Source organism: Dama dama, chromosome 15, assembly GCF_033118175.1.
Source record: "Dama dama isolate Ldn47 chromosome 15, ASM3311817v1, whole genome shotgun sequence".
NCBI classification, from domain to species: Eukaryota; Metazoa; Chordata; class Mammalia; order Artiodactyla; family Cervidae; genus Dama; species Dama dama.
Genome location: NC_083695.1, coordinates 38,195,964 through 38,210,436, shown reverse-complemented (window position 1 = coordinate 38,210,436; position 14,473 = coordinate 38,195,964). Strand labels below are relative to the sequence as shown.

General features: G+C 42.3%; 1 protein-coding gene and 1 long non-coding RNA gene across 4 annotated transcripts; one reads left to right on the top strand and one right to left on the bottom strand.

Annotated features, from left to right (window-relative positions):
* Nucleotides 1-1,367: 1,367 nt before the first annotated feature.
* On the bottom strand, nt 1,368-4,570 carry LOC133070149 (uncharacterized). Its single transcript, XR_009696082.1, has 2 exons — nt 4,362-4,570; nt 1,368-1,903 (listed from the first exon to the last, which is right to left on the bottom strand). It is a non-coding gene; the product is annotated as an uncharacterized LOC133070149 (long non-coding RNA).
* On the top strand, nt 4,268-13,314 carry TMEM254 (transmembrane protein 254). 3 transcript variants are annotated; one of them, XM_061161928.1, is made up of 4 exons: nt 4,269-4,421; nt 5,729-5,832; nt 6,012-6,071; nt 11,619-13,314. In XM_061161928.1, the coding sequence occupies exons 1-4, from the start codon at nt 4,317-4,319 to the stop codon at nt 11,737-11,739; spliced, it is 390 nt and encodes a 129-aa protein (XP_061017911.1). In that variant the 5' UTR covers nt 4,269-4,316; the 3' UTR covers nt 11,740-13,314. The 3 variants fall into 3 exon arrangements, with proteins under 3 accessions (XP_061017913.1, XP_061017911.1, XP_061017912.1); XM_061161929.1 differs by lacking the exon at nt 4,269-4,421 and adding an exon at nt 4,642-4,780; XM_061161930.1 differs by lacking the exon at nt 11,619-13,314 and having other exon boundaries at nt 4,268-4,421; nt 6,012-6,075.
* Nucleotides 13,315-14,473: the final 1,159 nt, after the last annotated feature.

Sequence of the window (14,473 nt, the reverse complement as noted above, 5' to 3'; positions counted from 1 at the left end):
TCTTTCCAAATGAGTCAGCTCTTCGCATCAGGTGGCCAAAGTACTGGAGTTTCAGCTTCAACACCAGTCCTTCCAATGAACAGTCAGGACTGATCTCCTTTAGGATGGACTGGTTGGATCTCCTTGCAGTTCAAGGGACTCTCAAGAGTCTTCTCCAACACCACAGTTCAAAAGGATCAATTCTTCGACACTCAGCTTTCTTTACAGTCCAACTCTCACATCCATACATGACCACTGGAAAAACCATAGCCTTGACTAGACGGACCTTTGTTGACAAAGTAATGTCTCTGCTTTTTAATATGCTATCTAGGTTGGTCATAACTTTCCTTTCATGGGGTAGGCGTCTTTTAATTTCATGGCTCCAATCACCATCTGCAGTGATTTTGGAGCCCAGAAAAATAAAGTCAGCCTCTGTTTCCACTGTTTCCCCATCTATTTGCCATGAAGTGATGGGACTAGATGCAATGATATTAGTTTTCTGAATGTTGAGCTTTAAGCCAACTTTTTCACTCTCCTCTTTCACTTTCATCAAGAGGCTCTTTAGTTCCTCTTCCCACTTTCTGCCATGACTGTGGTGTCATATCTGCATATCTGAAGTTATTGATATTTCTCCCAGCAATCTTGATTCCAGCTTGTACTTCCTCCAGCCCAGCATTTCTCATGATGTACTCTGCATATAAGTTAAATAAGCAGGGTGACAATATACAGCCTTGACGTACTCCTTTTCCTATTTGGAGCCAGTCTGTTGTTCCATGTCCAGTTCTAACTGTTGCTTCCTGACCTGCATACAGGTTTCTCAAGAGGCAGGTCAGGTGGTATGGTATTCCCATCTCTTTCAGGGTTTTCCACAGTTTATTGTGATCCACACAGTCAAAGGCTTTTTCCCTGAAATATATCTAATTATCTATGGCTTGTTTTGCCTGTTTCCTCAAAGCACTAAGTGGACCATCCTGTTCTTCATCCTCAATTCCTTTTACGTCAGCAACTGCAGTGACTAATGACTTGATCCTTGTACAGCTGGATGATGGGCAACATTCTTTGTTTTACAGTGCTTTTATTACAAGTTCTGACATTTAATTCATCCACATCTCTGAGGTAGGAACCAATATGTCCCTACTTTACAGATAAAGAAACTAAGGCACAAATGGGTTAGATAATAGCCTCAGCTTGGAAAAGACCCTGATGCTGAGAATGACTGAGGGCAGGAGGAGAAGGGGGCAACAGAGAATGAAATGGTTGGATGGCATCACCACCTCAATGGACATGAGTTTGAACAAATTGCAGGAGATAGTGAAGGACAGGGAAGCCTGGCATGCTGCTGCTATAGCCACGCATTTCAGGAAACAAACTCACTCAGAAGGACAATGCAGATAGTGGAGTGGTTTATTACACCAGCAGGCCCAAGGCAGAGTCTCCTCTTAGCCAAGGACCTTGACCAGTTATTGTGAAAACCTTATATACCCTAAGTGTACGTGCCCAAACCCACCTCCCCACATTCCCCGAAACTAGCCTCAACAAAGAAAAAGAAAGATACAATCAAAGTTAACCTGTGATTCATAAGTCTTAAGCCTAGGTAGTTAACAGTGGACAATTATCAATAGGCCTGTGGTCATAGCCCAATAAGCATAATAGAATTTATGATTCTATTTGGTTACACAGATAATTAGGGTATTCTTTTAGGCAACAGTGAGTCTAGGTATGAGCCCTGGGGCTGTTCCATTGGCTGAGGGGGTGGGGGTCTGGTTTTCCAGTTGGTATGCCATTTCCATAGATCTGGGCATATAGCTCAAAGTTCACAGTCCAGTCCAAGATGGAGTCCTGCTTTCAAGATGGAGCCTGTTCTGTCTGTTTCCTCCTTCCTCACAGTCCATGGAGTCACAAAGAGTTGTACACGACTTAGTGACTGAAAAACAACAAGCGTGCACAAAATGTTAATGGCAGAACCAGGACTTAAACTCAGTTTCCCTGGTGACTCAGCTGGTAAAGTATCCGCCTGCAATGCAGGAGACCTGGATTAGATTCCTGGCTTGGGAAGATGCCCTGGAGAAGGAAACAGTTATCCACTCCAGGATTCTAGGGAACAGCTACCCACTCCAGGATTCTGGCCTGGAGAATTCCATGAACTGTATAGGCCATGGTGTTGCAAAGAGTTGAACTCAACTAAGCTACTTATTCACTTTCACTTTCTATCTGTCCATCAACATTGCTCATAAGTGCTGTGCCATATGGATCCATACATCTTTAGTAATGAAGAGGAAGGGCATTATTTCTGTTGTCCTAAAACAACTTAGACTGCCATATATTTCTCCAGGAAAGATAGATTTATTCCAGGATCAGCAGAGAATTACAATTTGGGGTCTGCAATCATGTGAACAACAACACAAGCTCCCGCCGCCCCACCAAAGGGAAGAACACTTTTAAGAAGAAAAGGACATTGGGAAGGCTGTAGAAAACAGAATCCATGGGTTTTCTTTGGCTGAGTCCTTGCCAGAAAAGAAGATTGGTCTTCCTATCAGCCTCTGCTAGCCTCACAAGGTGTGAGAGTGCCCCCTATCAGTATCACAAGTCTATTTAATTGTGGTTTTTATTTATTATTAACTTCTTGCATTTCCACAGAGCACAGTAGAGCTTAAGTTCAAAAATTAGCCCCACAGTGAACAGGATACATAGCCCAGAAATAAACCCATGCACTTACGGTAACAAAAGAGGCAAGACCACACAACGTTAGAAAGACAGTCTTTTCAACAAATGGTGCTGAGAAAACTGGACAGTTACATGTTAAAAAAAAAAAAAAATTACATCATTCTCAAACACCATACACAAAAATAAGCTCAAAATAGATTAAAGACCTAAATGTGAGACCAGACACTATAAAACTTCTAGAGGAAAACAGGCAGAACACTCTGACACAAATTGCAGCAATATCTTTCTCAATCCATCTCTTGGAATAATGGAAATAAAAACAAAAATAAACAAATGCGACCTACTGAAAAACTTCTGCATAACAAAGGAAACAATAAACAAAATGAAACGACAACCTACAGATTGGGAGAAAATATTTGCAAATGATGTGACCAACAGGGGATTAGTCTCCAAAATTTACAAACAGCTCATGATGCTTTACAGCATCAAACCAACCCAATTAACTAGTGGAAGACCTAAAGACATTTCTAGAAGACCTAAATAGACATTTCTCCAAAGAGGAGATACAGTTGGCCAAGAGGCACATGAAAAAATGTTCAACATGCCTAATCATTAGAGAAATGCAATCAAAACTACAATGAGATATCACCTCACACCAGCCAGAATGGCAATCATCAAAAATCCACAAACAATAAATGCTGGTAAGGGTGTGGAGAGAAGGGAATCCTCCCACACTGTTGGAGGGGATGTAAATTGGTACAGCCACTATGAAGAACAGTATGGAGGTTCCTTAAAAAAATCTACAACTAGTGCTACCATGGAGAAGGAAATGGCAACCCACTCCAGTGTTCTTGCCTGGAGAATCCCAGGGATGAGGGGGCCTGGTGGGCTGCCATCTATGGGGTCGCAGAGAGTCAGACACGACTGAAGCAACTTAGCAGCAGCAGCAGCAGCAGAGCTACCATATGATTCAATCCCACTCCGGCATGTATCTGGAGAAAAACATGATCCAAAAGGATACACACACCCCAATATTCCCTGCAGCACCATTTACAATAGCCAAGACATGGAAGCAATCTAAATGTCCATCTAGAGAGGAACGATGAAGATGTACATATTTACAGTGGAATGTCACTCAGTTATTAAAAAGAATGAAATAATGTCATTTGCAGCAACAAGGACGGACTTACAGATTGTCATACTGAGTGAAGTAAGTCAGAGAGGGAAAAATATCACTGTACACCACTTATATGTGGAATCTAAAAAGAAATGATACACACGAACTTACTTACAAAACAGAATGAGATTCACAGACTTAGAGAACACCCGAAAGTATCACAACATTGTTACTCAGCTATATATACCCCAATACAAAATAAAAAGTTGAAAAAAAAAAAAAAAAACCAAACTAGACCCATAACTATCCGAAGCATAACGCACCATCTATTCCAACACCATTATCTTAAGCTCCACAAACTCAGAGAAGGGCGGGGTCTCTCCTGCAAGATGATGACCAGCCCACCAGGCCAGAGTGGGTGCAGACTCTTTCCAAGTTTCAAGCCCACAGACTCTTACCCTTTAGGGGAGAGGAGGGAGGAGCTTTTGCCGTGGCCCCGCCCCAGCCTTGTCTTTATCTCCCCGCGCACTGCGGGTGGCCTGCCGGGCATCTTAGGATGTGTGCTGCAGCGATGGGGAACGCAAGAGAAGATGAGACCTACTTCCAGAGGAGCAGTCTGTTCTGGGTTACTGTCATCATCTTCTCTTTTGGCTATTACACAGTAAGGACAGTGGGCCCCGAGGAAGGCTAGATGAGGGGCTGGAGTGCTGCCTGGAGCTGCAAGGTCCCACCTGGAGCCGTGGAGAGGCGGCAGGCGCATTCGCGGCTCTCGCGAGCTCTGAGCCAGGGGACTAGACCCGGGAAGAAAACGCAGGCGCACTCGTCCGTCTGCGTATTTCGCCTGTGTTGAGACCTTGAGAAACCAGCTGCCCACGCTTTCCCTCCCCACCCCATGACTAGGTGACTAGATCTTTCAAAATGGTGGCGAAGTCGGAGGCCGGCGGGGCTGCTGCCTCCTACTTCCGTGTAGCCAGACCCCTGCCGTCGCTGGTCACGGTCCTGGTGCTGGGATATTTCGGGGTAAGGTGTAGTAGGACGCGGCGCTTTTGTTTTGGCCCGCCAGGCTCCCGTAGAGCGAGGGGCACTGGGGAGGGGGAAGGAGGGAGGTCTTGCGCTTGCGCGTCTGGCGGTTGCCTAGGTAATTGGTGTAAGCGGAAGTTCGGTGGGCTCGTCAGGTTTTCGCTTGGAAATGTTCCTGCCTTTGCATCTCCAAGGTTAGTAGGACTTATTCAAGTCTGAGTACAACTAGAGGAGAAAGAGGCCAAGTTGACAGTTCTAGGCCTGCCAAGTCAAGATAGGGCTTCCAAAGCAGAATGTTTGAGGCAGTTGGAATTGCTTGGAAAATGGGGATAAACCTAAAGGTTGGGTAGAATTTAAGTGGTAAGAAGGGATAGAGAGGATGTGCATATTATGACATAGATGTAAAATCAAGAAGACAATCTCTACTGAGAGGAGCAGGAACTTTTTTTTGAGAGACAGGATTCATTTAAAGAATACAGTGAAAGTGAAAGTCGCTCAGTCGTGTCCGAGTCTTTGCGACCCTATGGACTATACAGAGTCTATGGAATTCTCCAGGCCAGAATACTGGAGAGGGTAGCCTTTCCCTTCTCCAGGGGATCTTCCCAAACCAGGAATTGAACCCAGGTCTCCTGCATTGCAGGCGGATTCTTTACCAGCTGAGCCGCAAGAAGATACCCAAAGCAGTGGGTTGCGGACTACTACATTGTGGAATTCAGTAAGAACAGAAGTCAGCTAATCTGGGCCCTAAGTCTGATAACCACATAGTTTCCTTGGCAGAAACCTTCCACTGGAATGGCTTTTAAAAAATAGAATTCAAGAATTGAAGTCCATATGGCTTGGTTCAGAGTTGCTTTGGTCTGTTATTTGTTCTTGAAGAATCAGGATTATTTCATAGCCTTGGTTAAAAATACATTTAAGTGATCTAAAAGCACTCTGGTTCTCTTTCAGTGGATGGTCTTCTGGCCTGAGAGTATTCCTTATCAGAGCCTGGGACCCCTGGGCTCCTTCACTCAGTACTTACTGAAGCATCATCACACCCTCGTGCATGGTGGGTAAGTAGAACTCCAGAAATGGGATGTGGTCCCCACAGCTCCTGTCTCCCTGGAAGGCCCATGGTTGCCTTCTAAAAGTGGTGCTCGTTCATATTAAAGCACCTTTGTTTTGGAGGTTTTTCTGTTAGATCTCATGAGCAGAGGACCATCACCTTAAACTAGGCTGACTTTTGTTTCAGGTATTGGCTTTCCTGGATGATTCACGTAGGAGAGTCCTTGTTTGCCATTGTATTGTGCAAGTAAGTGTTTTAATAGCTCTTTGTTGCTTTTCTCTTGGTATCTAATATAAGTTAAAAGTAGCCACATTTGAATAATTCATGCGCTTGTAGGCTGAGAACACTCTAAGGATAGAGTTGAAGTCCCACACGTAATACTGAGCTTCACTCAGTACTCAGAGGCAGTACTCAGTAAATAGTTAATGAATGAATCCATTTCATTTGTATTAATGAGTCAATTATTTAATCATTTAATTTAGATAATTTTTTTTCTTTTTTTCTAAAATCTCCCTGTAGCCCCAACTAGAAGGAAAGAGTAGGAGGCTGCCTTCTATTTTGAAAAAGAGCTGTATTGACCTAGCCCAATGACTCTCAACCCCTAGTTTTGCAACTGAATCACCTGAGGATCTATCTTAAAATTCACCTCTTTGGTTTCCAGACCCAGAGATCCTAATCTGGTAGGCCTTGCTTCAGGCACAGGAATGTGTTATTTTTTTTCAAGTTCTGTAGATGATTCTGGGGTGCAATGAAAGCTAAAAGTCCTGTGACTAGGCCCTACTCAGCAAATGCCAGTGTAAATAATAAATGTGAGAAAACTAGAAAAAGCTCTTCTCTACATTTAGACTTTATATAAGCATACACAGAAAGTAAATGGTTATAGTAATGCCAGATTACTTTACAATTGAGTTTTTTTCTTTGGCTCAAGATTAATTACCACCTCTGTTTTTGTGGCATTACTTCTAAAAGTGGAAAATAAGATACTTTATTATGTTTTAATAATAAAATAATTAATATTTCTTGGGTGCACACGATGCCAGACAACTGCTAACTGACTTAAATACATGTTACTCCACCTTCTGTTTTACTAAACAAGCTGGACTTTCTGGGGGAGGAGCATAAAGCAGCTTTATTTTTTTAACCTCTCTCCAATCCCCCATGGATTATTGTCTGCCTCCCACCCTAGCCCTGGATAAAATCTAAAGCAGGTCCATAGATTGTTCAGTCACTATCTGATATTTTCAAGTTTTAAAGTTATTAAAACTATGAACTTTTATCAAATTCAGTACATCTGTTCTTCAGCCAAGGCTCAGCAGGCCGCCTTGGGGAAGACGGTGTAATTGACGTCTTCACTCTCATTCTAACTTTGTTCCCTGCTCACTAGCAGTAGTTGTTTATGGCCCCTTGGGGTGCCGGAAGTTTGTGTAAAGAAAGCAGGGTATGATCTGCCTTGTGATCAGGCAACTGGGTGATGTGGAAGTTGCATACCCATTGTTTATTCTTTCTCTCCAAAGGGTCCCTGGTGGATTTTTGAGAAACCACCCATCACCAGGGATCTCCCTTCCCCAGTTCCCTTGATGGTTCCTTCAACCTTAGTCAGTATGTCACTTAACACTTAACAGTTTCCCCTTAGGGTTGATGATATTTTCCTCTTATCTAGGTTTCTTCTGCCCTTTAGTTAGGCCTTTGGGGTGGAGTCGCTTTTAAGCCCATGCATACCAGTGCCCTTCCACAAGACCTGTAAGGCTCACAATGACAGCTTCCTTATCCCTCCATTGGGACAAATCTGCAGGTGTGTGCCGTTTCCTGTGCAGCCATGTATCCTATCAGGCAGCTCTACTGGTATTTAAACTTGTGAGTCAGATGTTAACCCTCCCCCAAATCACAGGGGACTCTTGTCAGGCTCTCTGAACGGTTCTTTTGAAGCTGCTTTTCAGGGTGACTTGTGATAGGAGGTGCCACAGCACCAGTACCTCTTTCTGAAAGCCTCTTCACTTCTCAGTGAGAGCTCAGCTTGGAGGTGTGCAGTCCAGCCCTCCAAATTACAGTTTTGGAGTACATGACACCTATTTTGCAATTGGCATATGAAGCCTCTAATGAAAACAAAAAGACTCGAATTGAACATCCAGCTCTCCAATTCTCTGAGAGGAAGCAGGAGAACAGGCATAGAGAGGTTAGGGCACTGTTCTCATGTTCCTGAAATCATTTATTTATGGACTAACATGTTGCAGTATATCATTGGTCACTGTAAATCAGAATGAATATTCCTTTTATGAATGAATGAATACATTTAAATGAAAAAATCACTAAATGTGTTGTTGTAAGGCAGAATAAAGCAGTTTTTCTCCAATTAAAAAAAAAAAAAAATCATGAAGACATGCAGAACATTTGTAGCCCTCGACCCCAAATTCCACTGTCCAGCAATAGAAAGGAATTGATGAATTCTATTTAACTAGACATAAGATTGGACTAGATGTTTGACTTTATAGCTGCCATATATATATACATAATAGACACAAACTCTTCTATAATTTTTTCTATTGTCATATATGCCTATTTTCCCATGTCTATACCTGTAAATTGAACTCATTCATTTCATTAGGACATAATATATAGATGTGTCCTAATGTATTTAACAAATCTTCCTTCTGATGGACTTTTAAACCTCTAGCTTTTCTAAACTATTATAAATAATTCTGTGTGAATGAATTTCTTGTATGTCCTGACCCACTGTGATATATATTTCACCTTTTTCTTGTTTGGTGGTAGAATCTATGAATATAGTTGATGCTTATCTACTGACCTCACACGCAGTGACCTTGGTAAATTCATTTTTGAGTTCTAATAGTTCTAATTGTTCAACATTAATGATTTAAAAGATTCCTTTACATTTTCTAGGTACCCAGTTTTATTTCTTCCTTTCAACTCCATATACCTTTTATTTAAGTTTCCTTCATTGCACTAGCTAGTAATGAAAGGTTGTTGTTGAGTAGTGAAGAGATGCTGGGATTCTCAGTTTCCGGAGGAGAGGAATTCAATCTGGGGCCAGTGATAAGGCTTGATTGCTCAGAGGCTTTATTTTTGTGTAATAAAGTTTTGTTAAAGTATAAAAGAGAGAAAGCTTCTGATACAGACATCAGAAGGAGGCAGAAAGGCTACTGCTAGCCTTTAGCAGTAAGTTATATACCTATTGAAAGTGAAAGTGAAGTCGCTCAGTCGTGTCCAACTCTTTGCGACCCTGTGGACTGTAGCCTACCAGGCTCCTCCGTCCATGGGATTCTCCAGGCAAGAATACTAGAGTGAGTTACCATTTCCTTCTCCAGGGGATCTTCCCGACCCAGGGATCGAACCCGGGTCTCCCGCATTGGAGGCAGACGCTTTAACCTCTGAGCCACCAGGAAAGCCCATATACCTATTAACAAGCTGTTAATTAGAGAAAGGAGATGTCTCAAAACTCAGAGTGGCACTAAAGCCCCTCACCCACAACATGCATTTTTGAGATAACATTGGCACCAGGTGAGTCTTCCCAGGCCATAAACCGATTGACATGAATCTTGAAAAGACAGGTTTCCAAGTAAATACATAGTTTCATTAACATAGATTAGGAGAACAGTGTATGAGTAAAACATACAGGTTTGTTGAAACCTTATCGGTTATGGAACCAGATGCCATGATCTTAGTTTTCTGAATGTTTCTGAATGTTGAGTTTTAAGCCAACTTTTTCATCTGGTCCCATCACTTCATGGCAAATAGATGGGGAACCAGTGGAAACAGTGACAGACTTTATTTTGGGGGGCTCCAAAATCACTGCAGATGGTGATTGCAGCCATGAAATTAAAAGACGCTTGCTCCTTGGAAGAAAAGGTATGACCAACCTAGACAGCATATTAAAAAGCAGAGACATTACTTTGCCAACAAAGGTCTGTCTAGTCAAGACTATGGTTTTCCAGTAGTCATATATAGATGTGAGAGTTGGACTATAAAGAAAGCTGAGCACTGAAGAATTGATGCTTTTGAATTGTGGTGTTGGAGAAGACTCTTTGAGAGTCCCTTGAACTGCAAGGAGATCCAACCAGTCCATCTAAAGGAAATCAGTCCTGAATACACTGGAAGGATTGATGTTGAAGCTGAAACTCTTAATACTTTGGCCACCTGATGTGAAGAACTGACTCATTTGAAACGACCCTGATGCTGGGAAAGATTGAAGGCAGGAGGAGAAGGGGACGACTGAGGATGAGATAGTTGGATGGCATCACTGACTCAACGGACATGAGTTTGAATAAACTCCGGGAGTTGGTGATCGACAGGGAGGCCTGGCATGCAGCAGTCCATGGGGTTGCAAAGAGTCGGACATGACTGAGCAACTGAACTATCAGTTCTGAGTCTTAAGCAGAACTGACTTGAAGAAAGACAGAGTCTAGGGTAAATACATTGTTCATTAACATAGCTTAAGACAAACATTTCCATCAGAAAAATGCATTGGTTACCTCAAGGTTTGAGAACAGTTAAGTTCAGGTGGAACCAGGTGTCATCATGGCAACACGGAATTTTAAGAGAAACCTTTTTAAATTTGTATAGAGAAGGGGAAAAAAATATAACACTAGTAGTTTGTTTCCTGGCCACTTAAGAGAGAGATAAAAAATGTCTGACACTTGTAGCCTAATTCCTCTGTTTGGAGACCCCTGGCCTTCCTGCCTGTTACCCTCTCAGTAACCCAGTTCACTGTCAACTCAAAGTGGTAACAGTAAGCATCCTGGCCTTGTAAACTTTCAACACTCTGCCTCATGTGTTTTCTAGAGTTGTATATTGTATAGATCTTCTATCAGATTAAAGTTCTGTTGTCTAAGTTTTCTAAGAACTTGTATTAAGAGTGGATGTTGAAATTTATCAAATGCTTTTTCTGCATTTTTTATGATCATATAATTTTTTCCTTTAATCTGTTAGTATAGAAAATTATATTGTTTTTGCATCTATTTTTTAAAATATATGAGACTTATTTATATACAGATGAAACTGTAGCAAGTCAGTCACTTGAACTGGGCCATTTTCTTTTGACCTTGGTGTTAAGCAGTTTAGTTTGAATGGGTGTATAAACAGTATTTATTATTTCCATGTGCCAAGCCCTTCACTAACCACTTTGTGTAACTTATCTCAAGGTGAGATAAATACTATTCTTCCTGTTTTTTTAGATGAGGAAACTGAGAGTGAGTGAGTGACTTGCCCAAGGTCGTGCTGGTAGTTGGCCAAGCTAGGATTTGTTTTTTGTTGTTGAGTTCCTAAATTGCGTCTGACTCTTTTTGCTACTCCACAGGTGGTAGCCCGCCAGGCTCTTCTGTCCAGGGGATTTTCCAGGCAAGAATCCTGGAGTGGGTTGCCATTTCCTTCTCCAGGGAATCTTCCCGACCCAGGGATGGAACCCGGGTCTCCTGCACTGGCCTCACTGAGCCACCAGGGAAGCCCAAGCTAGGGTTTATATCTAATCTGTCTTCAAAACACTTGCTGTGAAGCCGTCCCAGTGATTTTTTAACCCTATATGCTCATCAAATCATGTGAGAAATAGTTTCATAATATCATCCCCTAGGCAGTAGCCAGACTTTCTCAGGGAGAGGTGTACCCTCCTACATGCATAAGAAAAACTAAATGAACTAACCATTCAAGTTAATAAGTGGGAGGAAAGTGCAAAATAAACCCAATGAAAGAGGGTAGAAGTAACACATTTTTAAAAACTGACACATGTGAAACCATAACACTTAAAGATGCTGGTGGATAGATTTTTCTCTTTTCTCTTTTTAGGTCGAAAGGCATCACAGACGCCGGGACCCAGCTGCTGTGGTTCCTACAGACGTTCCTTTTCGGGATGGCGTCTCTCTATTACTTGATTGCTTTTAGACCAAAACGCCAAAAACAAACTTAAAAAAGATATCCAGAAAAACTGAATCACTTTATTGTACACTTGAAACTAATATAATATTTTTAACCAACTATACTTCAATTTAAAAAAAAAAAGAGATAGAAAATATAGCATATAAAGTTCCTAGGGGGAGAAAAGAAGATATTCAAAAGCTTTCTCTATACTTTGATATTCAGCCTCATCTTTTTTGAGGGGTGCTATGTTTACTTGATCTTCCTACTTTCTAGAAAGTTAAGGCCCTCGAGTTATTCATGATCCCTTCGTCCGCTCTAGTTAAAGTTAAGTAGATCGTAGGAAAAGATTTTAGCTTTCCAATTACACAGACTAACGTATTTGGCAGAGCGCTCCCAAGGACCTTCCTGCGGTCCTTGGCTGCACTGACATTCTCCCTGTCACCTGCTTTAAGCCACAGACTAAGTTTGGGATACCTTTGCTCACACCTTCTGATTAAAACACCTTACCCTTAGCACCACCATCTTATCAGCTCTCCTTTCCTCCAATTTTCTTCTACCCACTTGGTCCAAAATAGAGTGAGGCCTCCACAGCACATCAATTCCACCCACAGTTATTAGACACCTGTGAGGCAGGATCTTCTCCTCTCGGGCTTCCATTTCACATTACAGAGAAAGATAAGACAAACAAGTGCCTGGAATGGGGTGGGCTGAGCAGTGACACAGGAGACATGCTAGGAATCCAGAAGAAAGGACTGGAGAATGCCTTTTTTGCCCTCCCAGCCCAAAGCAGTGTCTCCCTTCACTCGGGCCCTCAGACATAGCGCTCTGTAGTGAGCAGGGTCTGACAGCCACTTTCAGGTCAGGACCGCAGCTGAGACAGCTGCTTTTTTAACCCTAACACCTGTCCCACTGCCTCACACAGTGTTTACTCTGATTTCACTTTGCACTAGGTTCAGCAGCATTCCAACTTTTATCTGAAAACTGCAGGACCTGTTCAGTGTACACCTGTCTCAAGAGAAAAGCAGAGGACTGCCCTTGATTCCCATCTTTCTGTGGGTCTCCTTCAGTGTGGGAAACCTGTATCTTTTCCACACTTTCCTATCCTTAATTAACTTTTCTCCAGACTCTGTAGATGTGTCCTTCCCGTTCTGACTCACTCAGCCATTCCTGTTCTAGAGAGTCTAGCTCATGGTTCTCCAGCTAATGACTACCTCACTCATTCACCTGGCTATCTCTTATGACTACTAACTGGTTGGGGCAGAAGGGTTATTGACTGTCACCTCTAGGAGATCGTAGGGTTCCTTTCCTGAAGGCCCCCCTGCTTGCAGGTTCACTAGGAACTAGACCTTGCTTTTTTTCCATGACACAGTAGGTCATGTTATTTGTTTTAAACTAATATTTGTGAGAAACAGATCCCTCTGCCCGTTCCCCCCAAAAAAGAGGCTCCAAGTAAAACCACAGCCATGAAAGATGGTAGACTATGAATTGCTTTTGGTGGAGAGTGACTTCTGCACAAAAATCCGGGTCTTTCCCACTGCTTCTTTTGTGATTGAGGGATTATTAATGGTTTCAAGGATAATATGGCAGATTACTAAATAAAATGTGAGTTGTATCTCCAATTAAATGCTTTTCTGGTATGTCAGTTTTTCATACATTGCCACACATTTGATACTATTCTTTCTCCAACTGACTCTATTCTGGAACTATTTGTAACAGGGTTTTGTTTGTTTTTTTTCCTACTGCAGACAAAATGCAGGGGATTTCCCGGGCCATCCAGTGGCTAAGACTCTACGCTCCCAATGGGCCCCCTCTATGCAGGGGGCCCAGGTTCGATCCCTGGTCAGGGAACTAGATCCTACATGCCACAACTAAGATCCTTGCTTGTGTTTCAAGAGCTGCCTATAGTCCACATAACTCCTCCACATATACCAAGTCGTGGATGGATATGAGCATCTCCTTTCACAGTAGGATTGGCCTCCTTTTGTTTCTATTACATTTCATTCTGTTTGATACAGTCTATGCAGAAAGTAAATGGAGTACTGTGTTTAATTTAAAAGGCAGAAAGTATAAAATGCTGTAATCTTATTTGGGGTATTATCGTGGCTTAGAGCAAAACACGGATCATAGCAAACGGTGTGGGTCGTTGATTTTTTGGAGCCATAAGCTGCATTCCATGGGGTGAAGTAACACAGAGGCCAGACAACTGGATCTCCTGTTCCTCTCCTCCCTCTCCCACAGCCCAGGAGTTTAGGAGTAAGCCTGTGAAGCAAACAATAAACATAGAGACATCTTGGACTTGTGTTGCAGTCACAGTGGTTATATGGGAGAAACATCTATGTGCAGTTTGGATGAGAAAAGGCCAAGCATGTTGGAGGCAACCATGGAGGGCAAATAGACTAAAACCCCAGAAATACCAACAGCAAGTAGAGTTTGGAAGAACAAAGAAGAAAGGACCAATGGGAGGAACAAAAACAAAACTAATGACCTTGTTACCAAAATCGTGGCTCCCTGTCCACTAATGCCAAAAAGAAATAAGAGAAAGAGTTTGGAGGAAATAGAAAAGAGCAGCTTTATTATTTTTGCCAGGCCAAAGGGAAGCACAGCAGGCTAGCACCTCAAGAACTGTGCCCTATCCTCAGGAAGAGGGAGAAGTTTTATATCCTTTAGAAGGTCTTGCTTTTTTTTTTTCTCTTGCAAAGTTTCAGAATGGCCACAGCTGGCATCAGATAATTCAGCAACCAGGACTTGTCTCCCTGAAGTTATTGGCCCATGACCTTTTTCCT

Bases quoted from the DNA above. Each gene is read 5' to 3' on its own strand.
- TMEM254 (XM_061161928.1), top strand. From the start codon at position 4,317: ATGTGTGCTGCAGCGATGGGGAACGCAAGAGAAGATGAGACCTACTTC. The intron at 4,422-5,728 runs GTAAGGACAGTG...GTTCTCTTTCAG, and splicing joins TCTCTTTTGGCTATTACACA to TGGATGGTCTTCTGGCCTGA. The intron at 6,072-11,618 runs GTAAGTGTTTTA...TTCTCTTTTTAG, and splicing joins TTTGCCATTGTATTGTGCAA to GTCGAAAGGCATCACAGACG.